The sequence below is a fragment of the Mauremys reevesii genome, linkage group 24 (assembly GCF_016161935.1).
Source record: "Mauremys reevesii isolate NIE-2019 linkage group 24, ASM1616193v1, whole genome shotgun sequence".
Classification (NCBI taxonomy): Eukaryota; Metazoa; Chordata; order Testudines; family Geoemydidae; genus Mauremys; species Mauremys reevesii.
In genome coordinates, this window is record NC_052646.1 from 7908072 (window position 1) to 7920983 (window position 12912).

The 12912-nt window shown below is 57.3% G+C and overlaps 1 protein-coding gene across 3 annotated transcripts in view; it reads left to right on the forward strand.

Annotated features, from left to right (window-relative positions):
- The window catches only part of CELF3 (CUGBP Elav-like family member 3), a 55418-nt gene that overhangs the window by 22185 nt on the left and 20321 nt on the right, over window positions 1-12912 (forward strand). For all 3 annotated transcript variants that reach the window (XM_039512874.1, XM_039512873.1, XM_039512876.1), the window contains one exon: window positions 8636-8718. In XM_039512874.1, the coding sequence (XP_039368808.1) occupies window positions 8636-8718 (83 nt within the window). The remainder of the gene's footprint in view (window positions 1-8635; window positions 8719-12912) is intronic.

Consider the following 12912-nt stretch of genomic DNA (forward strand, 5'->3'; position numbering starts at 1 on the left):
GCTTTCCAGCGGCAGTGGAATCTGATCCAGGCGGCCCAGCTGAAGCCGTTTTGAGGCGGAACGATAAATGCGTTTGATTATTATTTTTTTAACGATCGTGTTTTGGTACTGCTCCCGCTCCGGATTTAGGGCCAAAAACCCGAGGGGGGGAACTCAGTTTCTCAAAAGGGGACTTCAAAAAAACCAGGGAATGATTTTAACCCCAATCAATGCTCATCTCTTCAGAGGATGGAGGCGGGAGGGGCGGCTGGTCAAGCAAAGGGCTGCAAATTGAGTGGATATAAGATGTCATCGTTAAAGGCTTGACCCAAATACATGCGTAGGTCCCAGGCCTGCGATGTCCTCAGCATCCTTATACTCCCATTGACTTCAGTGGGTTTTGGCTTGGACACTATTGGCCGGATTACAGGGCAGATTTCCAGTTGCCCAGTACCCACTTCTGGCACCAGCTTTGCCAAAGGGCTCAGCACCCGGCCCGACCGCTGACACACTGAGCCAGGCACTGAGGGTTCAATCCTGTGCCATGCTGAACACCGTGACTTCCGGGAGCGCTGAGAGTGCTCAGCACCCACGTTGGATTGGGCCCCGGGTGGAGCGTAGGATGAACCCGGATTCATGCTCTGGGATTCGGCTGCCATTGCTGCTGGGAGGAAGTTAGCTCAGGAGCTAAGGCAGAAGGGATCCTCCTTGGCTAGGCCCTGGCAGATCTGCCCTGGGCAGCCCCCGGCTGAAGATACCGCTGTGCGCTGGGGCACCCAGAGTCCTGTACAGGGCCAGGCTGGGGTCGTTACTGCGGGATAACGAGGTGCGATGCCCTTTTCCCCTGAACAATCAAGCCTGAGTAGAGAGGGTTTTACCCTCTGCTTGGTCACAACTGTCAAACCAGGGGCCTGGCCCTTTCCCCCTGGCACGGAGCCATGCCACGGGGGAAGCTCTCCCAGGCCCACACCTCTGGGGGCTCCCATGTAGGAAGGTGATGGGGGCTCTGCACACTCTGCGCCATCTGGCCAGGGCAGGATTCCCCCCCCACCCCCGCAGAGTTCTGTCTCCACAAGGGGCAACACTGACCAGCAGCCTGGGAGATGGCCACCACCCCTTCCCTGTGCAAGCCCTTAATGACCTTCCCCAGAGCAGGACGCACCCAGCCACAGGGCCCAGTCACAGAGCTGGTGGCTCCGTGGCACTGTGTGCTCACCGCTGGGCCTGCCCAAGCCCCTGGCTCGACTAGGGCCCAGGTCTTGGGCCAGGCCTGGTGCCTGGGGGTGGATTTCTCTTGGCTCTGTGTACCCTGGCCCCAGGGAGGGGCGGAGGGGCTGGCAGATCCTGGAACCCAGCTCTGGAATCAGGGGCGGGACAGCCTGCCCTGGTTGGGATCCAGGTGTAAATGGCTCGGCAGGTGTTCCTCACGTTCCCACACAGGATAAGAGTCTGCTATTGCTACCTGCCAGGGAGCGTCTTTCGGCTCCAGCAGTGGAGGCGGGGCCCTACTCGTGCTGGCGGCCTCTGGGTTCAGCCCCCCCATGGTGACCCCTAGGCCCTGTCCCAAGGAGGTTTCTAGTGGGTTGTTAGCAAGACAGGGGCAGGCTTCTGTGGTCCCTGGGCTGGGACACCTCCCTGGGCTAGCTGGTGCAGGAGGAGGGCTTCTCAGGACAGCAGTCCCGGGGGGATGGGCGGAGGGAGAATGGCCTTGGGGCTAAGGCAGCAGCGCTGGGATGCAGGAGGTCTGGCTGCAATGTCTGGCTTTGCCTCCTTGGCCAAGGAATGGGCTGCTGCATCCTGAGTCAATCCTTCCTCCGGGAGCCGCCCACCAATCTCAGAGGGGTGACTTGGGCTGCAGGCATGAGTCGGGGGATTAGGATCCGGCCCGTACTCACCCCGTGCCTCAGTTTCCCCATCCGTACAAGGGGGATATGGCTTCCCTATAAGGGGGTGGGTGTAAGACTGGATCCAGGGAGGTCTGGGAAGGGCTTAGGGGAGGGGAGACTGGGGATCAGATGGCTACAGCTGGGCAGCACAAGCAGGGGATTGGAGCAACACACGCGCACCCCGGTTCCACCCCGGAGCAGGGGAGACTGGTGCATTGGCAGGGTCAGCTCCCCAGCTGGTGCGCACGGGCGTGCAAGGCGATAAGGGGGCACTGCTGGTGCCACCCCAGCTGAGGATCGGGCCCCGCCGTGTGCCTGGCTTCCACCAGGAGCGGCTGCGAGAGAACCGACTCCTCTGGCTGCTGGCAATGGGACACCTCCGGGAGGGCCGGCTGGAGCCAAACTGCTTTTCCACCTCACTGCCCTCCACAGCGCTCTTGCTGGCAGGGACCGACAGTTACTCTCTAGCTAGGAAGAAAAAGAGGGTATTTTGCTCATGAATATTTCACAGAGCCGGTCTCCCCAGGCCCTCCCTGAGCACCATGTGCAGCTCGAGTCAAGGCCATTCACACGAGTGCCTGGCACACGCTCCTGCACCGTGACCCGCACGCTCATCGCTTGCTCTGAGCTCGCTAGCAGCTAGTTCAGGGAGAGACTGAGCTGATGGGGGGAGTGAGAAGAAAGAAGGGAGGTGGCTCTTATAAAAAGAGAGAGTGGTGTCTAGTGGTTACAGCAGGGGACTGGGAGTCAGGGCGCCTGGGTTCTGTTCTTGGATCTGGGGGGACGTCTAGAGCAGAGGACTGGGAATCAGGACTCCTGGGTTCTGTTCCCAGCTCGGCTGCTTTTGCCCAGCATGACTTTGGGCAAGTCAGGGCCCTTTCTGTGCCTCAGTTTCCCCTTCTGTCACATGAGGATGAGACAAACACCAAATGGCTGGGTGAATTAATTCACGTTCCCCAAATGGCTTGCAGTCCCGGCTCAAAGGGCCGGCTTTCCGAGCAACCCTCTCCCGCAGACTTTCAGAAGAGCTCGGTTCCCATTCGGGCGTCTAAGCGACGGGCCAGACTGTCACAAGAGCAAAACTCAGCATAGCTGCTGAGCACCCTGGGGAAACCGGCCCTGATTTAGGTGTCCCGGTAACCTGACCCAGCCCCCCCAGGCCTGTAGTGTCTTTGGGGAGGATTCAGACCAGAGCTACAGGAATAACCCAGGGTCTGGAACCCCCGCCAGCGGGAGAGACTGGAGAAGCTCAGGCTATGGAGTTGTCCAAGAGAAGGTGAAGGGGGAGGCGTGATCAGGATCTAGGTGGTTTTTAGAGTAGGCGGCTCTTTAATCTAGCAGCGAAAGGCCACCCCAAAGGGAGCGGCTGGCAGGTGAAGCCAGACCAACAGCCTAGAAATAAGGTGCACATGCTTAGCAGGGAGGGTGATTAACCACTGGGACAGCTCTCTTGGGATGAGGTGGCTTCTCCCTCACGGGAAGGCTTTTAACTCAAGACCGGCTGGCTGTCTAAAAGCCGAGCTGTAGCTCGACCAGAAGTTATGGGCTTGATCCCAGTTATGGGCTGGGGGAGGCTCTTTGGCTGGAGATCCGACCAGCTGATCCTAACGGCCCCTGCCTTAAAATCTCAGACTCTGGGCTTATGCCCGAGCGATCGCAAAACCTGGGGTTTGTTTAGTAACGTCCGGCCTCCTCCTTTGCTGTGCCTTTGTGACGACTCACGCTCGCTGGGCGGGGTAGATATTTTTAGCTTTCTTTTTTTTTTTCCTTTTATTGCCAGTGGAAAATGTTAAGTGGATCAAGCCGGGGTGGAAAGGAGCTTCTGAAAGACATTTGTGTTTATTAGGTGTGTTGCACTGAGCCCGAAGAGCAAGGGGAGAGAGAGAGAGCGTGTGTGTGTGTGTGTGTGTTATTGCCGAGTGAGTTGAACTCGTAGTCAGGGATGACAAGGCCCATTAGCCCACCTGTTGCTGTTCTTTGTTTCTATTCCAGCCCTGCGCAGGGGCTGTAGGTAACGGCGGGCAGGCTGCAGAGGAGGGGTTGTGCTGCAGATGCCTAATCTCCTCAGGAACTGGGCTGAGTCCTGCCAGACTCATTGCATGCAAGCCACCTGATTCTGACAGCTGTCAGCACTTCCTCTGTCCTCCCACCCCGACCCCCACCCCGGCTTGGCCTGCAGATGGTAACTGACAGGGGATGTGCCCTGGATCTGCTGCCCTATTCCCAGAACCCAGCCAGGTCTCTACCCAGTTCATCACAGGCCTGGAAGCTCCCATCCGCCCTGGACACACCATCTTCCCTGCACCCCCAGGAGCTGAGAGGGTTTATCAGAGTTGGATATAATTAGGGTGACCAGATGTCCCAATTGTATAGGGACAGCCCTGATTTTTGGGTCTGTTACTTATATAGGCTCCTATTACCCCCACCCCCATCCCGATTTTTCACACTTGCTGTCTGGTCACCCTAGGTATAATGCAGGACACCCTGTTCTCCCTTGAGAGGGGGATTTCATTGCTCTACCTGCTGGGGGTTCCTGCTGCATCTCTCCTTGGTGGGAGCCGTGCTCCTCTGGAGGCCATGCAGACAAGTGGTTAAAGCAGAGGGCCTGGGAGTCAGATCGCTGGGGTTCCACTGTCCCAGCTCTGGAAGGGAAGTGGGATCTAGTGGTTAAAGCAGGGGAGGGCTGGGTACTGTTTCCAGCCCTTCCACTGACTCGCTTTGGTTTTCTTTGCTGTGTAAACAAAATCCTTGGGCCAAGACATGTCCCAGCTCTGTGCCTCAGTTCCCCTCCACACCCCATGAAAAAGGTCAGCACTGCAGGGATCTTGGGGGGATGCAGGCGTACAGAATGCTCTGATATCAACAGGAAGAAGGGACTAGCACAGGGATTACCAGGAGGGTCTGGGGCTTGCGACCCCTGCCCCCTGCGTCAGCAAGGGGGAGGTGTGCACAGGTGCCGGATTACCCTCATGTCTGCAAGGTGGGTTTGAGAACAGCCAGCCCAGATTTCCACTTATTAGATGTGTCCCGACTGCGCCACGTGCTGTGAGAATCAGGTAGACAGCCAGGCGGGCACAGACATTAATATCCTACTTGGAGGCGTTAGGACAAAGGGCCAGGTTGGATGGCTGGAGTGATTACTGCGGGGGGAGGCTGCACTGGAGAGGGAGGGCTATCGGGGGTGGGGCTGTGATCTGGGCTGGGGGGGCCCTGGGGCTGATCCTATTTTAATCTCCCCAGCCCCCATTTGCCAGGCCCCAGCCCTGCTCTCAGTTAAATCGGGAGTGACTCCAGTGCGCTTCTGATCCACCCAGAGGGACATCACTGGACTCAGTGGCACCCGGGCCAGACTCTGAGCTCAGTTCCGGTGTAAATCCAGAGCGACTCCACTAAAGTCAGCGGCGTGGCCCCTTACGCCAGTGGTGTGACTCCGGATTCACAACCGTTGCCTCTCAGAGTAGAATTTGCTCTGGAACCCTGGCGTTTGCTGCTTTCCACTGAAGCTCCGGTCAATGGCAGGAGACTGGCGATGCCCACGGTGATCCCTGTCTGCCCAAAACATAGGCTCAGCCTCTGAGGCCGCCTTGGGCTTTTGGTTCCATCGGGGGTTAAATCAACCATGAAGCTGTCTCTGTTTATCTCCTGGGGGGGCCGCAAGGCCCCGTGATTCTGACACTCTGGGACTGGAGGGGGCTGAGTTTGTTGATAGCAGTCAACTTGTTTTCCATTGACAAGTCGAATGGCCCACAGCTCTGGTAGGCGCCGAGAAGCCAGGGTAATTATAGAGCGCGATGGGCCAGCGGTCAGGGTGAGACCCTAGCCTGGCCTCCCCGCAATGCTGCAGACTCCCTCGGTTTCCCCAGCTGTACAGTGGGGATAAGAACCCTGCCCTGGCTCACCGGGGGCGGGGGGCTGTAAGGATAAGTATGGTAAAGATTGTGAGGTGCCCACACACTAGGCTGATGGAGCCTGGCACAATCATTCAGTCCCCTGGGCCCGCAGTTTCTGAGTCCCTGGTCGCGCTCCTGGCAGGGAGCCCAGAGAGGGAAATGGCCCAGTTTTCAGCGAGGTTCAGCACCCACAGCCGGGGACGGCTTTTCAAACCGGCTGAGCGGACTGGGCCCTTGGGGGCAGGCGTTAGCTCCTTTTCTGTGTTCTGTCCAGCGCCTAGCGCCAGGGGGTCGTGGCCCAGAACCAGGGCTACTAGACGCTGGGGCGATACCAAGAACCAATCATCACCGTTGCCAAGTTAGGAGCTGCCAGCTGCTGAGCCCTTTGGGCAACTGGAGCCCTTCAAGTGAGCCGAGCGCTTGGAAGACTGGCCTCAGTTGGTCGTCCCGACGCCATCAAATCTGGCCTGGCGTGACTTGCCCCAGGTCACTCTGTAAGTCTGTGGCAGAGCTCAGAAGTGAGGCCAGATGCTTTGAGTCCTGGATCAGCATCTTAACATCAACCCTGCTATCCAAATGCTCACAGCTCGCTTTCCCCAACCTCGACCCACCTCGTCCATGGGAGTGAGGCACCTCAATGTCTTTGGGGTTCTAGGCGCTGTGGTCAGCAGCAGTATTGCAACCCCGAGCCGGCAAAATGCACGAGTCGGACCTCGAGAAGTCAAGAGATCGGCTTCAAAATCAGGAGATTTGTTTGGAAAATGATAAATGTGGGGGCTTGGTTGCGGGTGATACAAAACTACTCGAGACAGTTAAGGCCAAAGCAGACTATGGAGCGTTACAAAGGATCTCACGAAACTGAGTGACTGGGCAACAAAATGGCAGATGAAATTCAATGTTGATAAATGCCAAGTAATGCACATTGGAAAACATAATCCCAACTCTGCATACAAAATGATGGGGTCTGAATTAGCTGTTACCGCTCAAGAAGGAGATCTTGGAGTCATTGTGGATAGTTCTCTGAAACCATCCGCTCAATGTGCAGCAGCAGTCCAAAAAGTGAACAGAAAGTTAGGAATCATTAGGGAAGGGATAGATAATAGGACAGAAAATACCATGTTGCCTCTCTATAAATCCCTGATAAACCCACATCTTGAATACCGTGTGCAGATGTGGTCGCCCCATCTCAAAAAAGATCTATTGGAAAAGGTTCAGAAAAGGGCAACAAAAATTGTGAGGGGTATGGAACGGCTTCCGTATGCGGAGAGATTAATAAGACTGGGACTTTTCAGCTTGGAAAAGTGACAGCTAAGGGGGGATATGACAGAGGTCTATAAAATCATGACGGGTGCGGAGAAAGTAAATAAGGAAGTGTTGTTTATGCCTTCTCATAACACAAGAACTAGGGGTCCCCCAATGAAATTACTAGGCAGCAGGTTTAAAACAAACAAAAGGGAGTATTTCTTCACACAGCGCACAGTCAATCTGTGGAACTCCTTGCCAGGGGATGTTGTGAAGGCCAAGACAGGGTTCAAAAAAGAACTAGATACGTTCATGGCTATTAGCCAGGATGGCCAGGGATGGTGTCCCTAGTCTGTGTTTGCCAGAAGCTGGGATTGGGTGACAGGATCTCTGGATGATTCCCTGTTCTGTTCATTCCCTCTGGTGCACCTGGCATTGGCCCCTGTTGGAAGACAGGACACTGGGCTAGATGGACTGTTGGTCTGACCCAGTATGACCGTTCTTATGTTCTTTGTCTCCTGGCTCTTCAGATGCCCCCGGCTCACATTTTCAAGTTACCCGCTGTAACCAGGAGAGCTAGAAACTTACAGGGATTTTTGTTTTAAATGGAAGCTAAGATTCTCCTCTAGTCACATGAATCCAGGAGCTGGGCCTTTGAGGGAGACCATCCACTACTGCGATAGCAGCTGCAGTAGGGTGGAGAGCAAAAGTCGGGGTGTTCTCTGTTGTGAAATAAGGATAAAAATGGACAGCAGAAGGGTGGTGACTGGGGAAATGTGCTATGTAAACTCCATAGGGAAGAGGCTGGCTTTCATTTCAAGGCACCCGAGGAGGGTTCCCCAGACTCTCTAGTATTCATGTCCGTTGCTTACTGCGTTCTGATGGGCCCCCTGACATCGCTCTTTTCCCCTTGTCCCTTTCAGTTGCTTCCTCTGTCAGCCCCTTGCTCTGTAGCTCTCGGGCCGGTATCATCTGCAGTGCAAGTAGCAGCCCCAGCGAGTCCAGGCCCCAATGCGCCAGGGGCTGTGCAAACAGAGTGGGAGGCCGCCCCTGCCCCGGAGAGTTTGCAGTCAAAACAGACAAGAACGCGTGTTAGCCCCTTTGTGCGTATTGAGGCTCAGAGAGCCAAAGGCCCAGATCCTCAAAGGGAATTAGGCACCTAACTCCCATGGACACCAATGGGAGTTAGGCACTAATTCCCTTTGTGGATCTGGCCCGAAGAGACTTGCCCAGGGGCATGCAGGAGTCAGTGGCAGAACTGGGAACTGATCCTAGATCTCCCGAATGTCCCCTTTGTTTCCCCCTTCCCTTCCAACCCCCCCGGGAAAATCCCCCTCCCCCTCCCCAGGCAGATGCACTGTATTGAGCCAATCCAAAGGAGGAGACATGGGGCAGGCATGGGCCTTGCTAGCCTCGCTGTCACAGGTGGGCTTGGTTCGGTCCCAGCCCCCCATCTCCAAGCCTGGGAAGCTGGGTTCACGGTTCCCCCTTTGGCCCGAGGAGCCCGGCACCCCCTCACTACTGTCCCTGTGTCCCAGGAGCCCCTTAAACTGGGGGAGATTGGGGGGATCCATCATGTTGGGGGGCAGGGATCCGAGGCGCCCGTGACCCTTCCCCTCTGCTTTCTCTCTCCTGCAGGATGTGCGTTCCTGACCTACTGCGCCCGGGAATCGGCCCTCAAGGCACAGAGTGCGCTGCATGAGCAGAAAACGCTCCCAGGGGTGAGTCCCTGCAGGGCGATAAAGGAGGGCGGGGGTGGGGGGAGGGAGTCGGACAGGGGAGTCTCTGTTATCTCTGGCTCCAGCTGCCCAAACGTCAGCAAACCTCCAGCGCTGGTTTTATTGTGTGTGTCATGTCCCCCCCCCCACCCCCAGTTCGTTAGCATTTGCGATAACCAGATGGCCCTCTCCATAAAATCTCCTCGGTGAGCTCCCAGCACGCGCCTGATACGGGTTTGATTGGAGTCTGGGCTGGCGGTTTGGGCCCTGTCACTGGCGTGGGGAGAGGAAAGGAGGGTGATTTTCCATGGGGGCACAGCTCTGCCTGGCTCAGACGAGGCGGGTGGAGGGAAGGGACCATGGGAGGAGAGGGGGGTGACAGATACACACCCTTCCACCCACGGGCATTGGTCGCCTGCCAGCGTCGTCGGAGCTCTGATCATGCCGCCGCCTCTCCCCCATGTTGCCCTCCGCCCAAGGTGACTCGCTCCCAGCTCCTGAATCTTGACGGAAAGGCAGTTTGGGGCTGGCTCCCTTGATTTCCTCAAAGGGCCGCGCGTCGCCAGCCGGGAGTTTCAGGGTGCCGGCCGGTGGTTTGCTGTCATGGTGCCAGGCAGGCATCTGTGCCCTGGGGCTCTGCCAGTCACTTTGAATGGGCTTTGGAGCATTTTGGGTGCCGGGCTGGCAGCTGTAGAGAGCAAAGTCCTGTGTGTGGTCCCAGGCACAGAAGTAGTCCAGGGATCGTATAGGACCCAGGAGTCCTGGACTCCCGCTTCCCTGCCTAGCTGTATCACACTCTTCTTCCAGAGCTAAGACTATCCTGACTCCCGGTACGGGGAGCGGCTTGGGGGGGTTCCCCCTGCCCCCCGGTGAGCTTGGTGTGCCAGGGCCCTGGCAAGCCGACGCGCCCAGGCCAGGCACGTCTGGAAATGCGTCAGGATTCTGACTGATGGGAAATTTGCTGCTGATGGACCACACGCAAATGCGCGCCGAGGAGCGGGCTGGCAGGATTGGCAGATCTCAATCACTTTGATATGACAGCTGTCAAATGGGAGCGCCACGCCTCCGTGTCCTGTAGCCATACGTGTCCTGTCTTCCCTGCCAAACAGGCCTAGCCTGCGGGACTTGCTGTTTCCCTGGGGTGTCCAGGGAGCGAGTGGGAGGTAAAGACACCGGGGACCTGGCTGATCCACCAAGGGGCCCCCTCAAAGGCATCCGTGGTAGAGGAAGGTGCCCTGCACTGCTCAGGATTTCCATTTTCCGGCCTAGTCTCATGCTCCCTCCCGCGGTAACCTTTGGGGCTGCTGCTTGTCCCCCTCCTTCCTCCAGCTCCCTGGGGATCCAATGCTCGGGGGTCCTTGGCAGGGCTGAGCTCTTGGGGGCTCTGGCGGGTCCTTGCAGGAGAGATCTTTAGCCTGGTGTCTCCCAGTCCGAGTGTCTGGCCCAGGGTGACTCAGATATCAACACAGTCAGACACCTCAGAGGCCGTGGGGCCTGAATCTCACACTGCCTGGTGCATGTCCCCAGGGCCCCGACCTTCAAAGGTCTTGAGGTGTCTAACTCCCCACCACTGCCCCACATCTGCCACTGGTCCTGCCGGCCACCCCACAGATGCGGTCCCAGGGGCTTTAAGCCATTGGGGCCCAGACGCTCTCTCTTTGTTAGGGCCTCTGGATGGCAGTTTGATCCTAAACATCAATGAGGATCTGGGCCTCTCAGCCACCACTCCCTTGTGCACAATGGGGGAACAGCCCTGCCCTACCCCCCAGAGCGGCCTGGAGATCCGTGCACTAAAGGCTGGGCCAGGCGCCAATATGCCAGGGGTGGAGGCCTGGCAAAGACAGAACTGAGGCCTAGTTTGCCCCAGGGCTTTCGATCCTCCCCTGGGTGTGATGCCGACCCTTCTAGGGACTGCCCTCTCCTGGGGAAACCAGGGAGCTGTCTGGGACCCTCCCCAGCCCCAGGCAGGCGGTGAGCAGAGCCCCGACTTCCTTTGGACTCCCCGATGGTGAAGGGGCTTGGCCTGTCTACAGCCGGGTCCGGGACCTCAGCTGAGCAGGCCACGTTGCCTTGGCTTATTGATGGAAAGTCACAAAGGCTGAAGGTCTCCCGCCCTGGAGGCCTGACCCCCCAATCTGGCTCCCCATGTCCAGGAGGGGGGTGGTTTCCATACAGAGTGTGACTTGAGATTTCCTCCCTTCCGTGAATGGGGGGTGGCGAGCCGGGGACCCCAGCCCTGCCTGAGAGCAATGCCCTGCAGCGGGGACTGGCAGGGAAGCAGGAGCTGGCTGAGGAAGTGCCCAGGATGCCCAGGGCGGGAGGGCACGGCACGGCTGGGGAAGGTCTCCCGTCTCTCAGAGAACAACAAGGGCAAATAATAACGCCCCTCCGTGCCTCCAGGTGGGAAAAACAAGCCTGATGGAACCACGGCGCCAGGCTGGGAGGAGAGCGGCTTCCTGGCATCCCCATAGCAACCCATAGCAATCCCCATAGCAACCATAGCATCTCCCACCAAGACACCAGCTCCACCGGGGGCAGATTTGCTCCCTCCACATCTTCCCACCCCATTGTGCCACGCTCGAAAGAGAGGGCGACATCTCCTGCTTGTCTTCCCCCACCACCAGCTTCCCATGATCCTCCCCGCCACACAAACACAGAATCCAAGTGTATTTTGCCTGGGGAGGGAGTGGGGCCAGATACTTTTTGTTTCTCACCTCCTCCCTTCTGAATGTTGGGAGCAGATGCTGCAGAGCGGGGGCTTTGTCTCCAGAGATTCCCTTTATTCTGTTTTTTCTGCCCCCTTTCGCCACCTGCTTTGCTTCCCTGGCCCTTTATGTGCCGGTGGATTGCTGCGTGCGCCTGTGTCTGATTGGGATTGGAGTGTGTAGCCATGGAGCTGGGAGTGCAGCCTTTGGGTGTGTGTTTCCGTGTGTGTGTGTGTGTGTGAGGGGCGTGGACACGGTTCTCTGTAGCTTTTAGCTGTGTGCCAACGTGATCCCATCCATGTGTATCTGTGTGTAGACACTCGTGTTTATAACACACTTTAAGTCAACACTGCCCTGCCCAGTGTGTTAGCACCTGTGCAAAGTAGGCATGAAACGCCATGTGTTACACCCATTTGGGGTAAGTGCCTGGGCCTGGTGCAGGGCGATGGGGAATCAGGGCACGTGGCATGCAATCACATGCGTCTTTTTAGCGTCTGTGTGTCTTTTGCTTACATCTTATGGTTGCTCTGTGTGTGTGCGCGTCCGTGTTTTCTGTGTCTGGAAGGGATTGGATTCACTGGGTGTGTCTTGGTGAACATGGGGGGGTTAGTGCGTAGCATTGCTAGCAGGTGTGCGTACGGAACCCTGGGGTGACTGTGTGTCATCATTTCGATTGTGCAAAGAGGGTGTAAAACAGTGCCCAGCCCAAATGTCGTTCCCCCCCCCCCGCACATTGGGAGCAACGGGACACCTGCTTTGCACAGGTGTGAATGACGACCCCAGTGTGGGGACAGACCCTGGAGTCACTGCTCATCTCTAGACCCCACGTTCTAGGCTCCATGCACTAGGCTTCTGGGTTGCTAACTCCCCGCAGACCCCAGCTTATTGTGGGGGTGGGGAGGGAGGCCCAGACCCTGGCGGGGGGGTTGTGAAATACCAAGTGAGGAGGAATCCGGGACAATGCTGGGGGTCAAGGTGGCATCTGCATAATGTGCTTAGAGCCATGGAACAGATTTGGACCCAGCCCCCTCCACTCCACACACACACACACACTCACACCTCGCCCTAACCACTAGACGCCTCTCCCTTCCCTGGGAAGAAAACCCAGGAGTCCTGACTCCCAGCTCCCCACTCTAACCATTAGATGCCATTCACCTGCCAGAAACAGAGTAGAACCCAGGAGTCCTGGCTCCCGTTCCCTCCATCTGTAATTCCTCCATCTCACTCCACTCCCAGAGCTGGGGACAGAACCCAGGAGTCCTGCCTCCCAGCGCCTCTGCTTTACCCACTAGACCACACTCCCCTCCCAGAGCTAGAAATAGAACCCTGGAGTCCAGACCCTCCCCTCTGCCCTCTAACCCACAGGATCCCAGTGGGGCATCTCCCAGACTTTTCCCTAGTAAAGGCTGGTGTGTGTGTGTGCGTGTGCGTGTGTGTGTGCATTTGCAGGGGTCTGCTCTGCTGTTTCCCCCCCACTTCCATCCCCCACCCC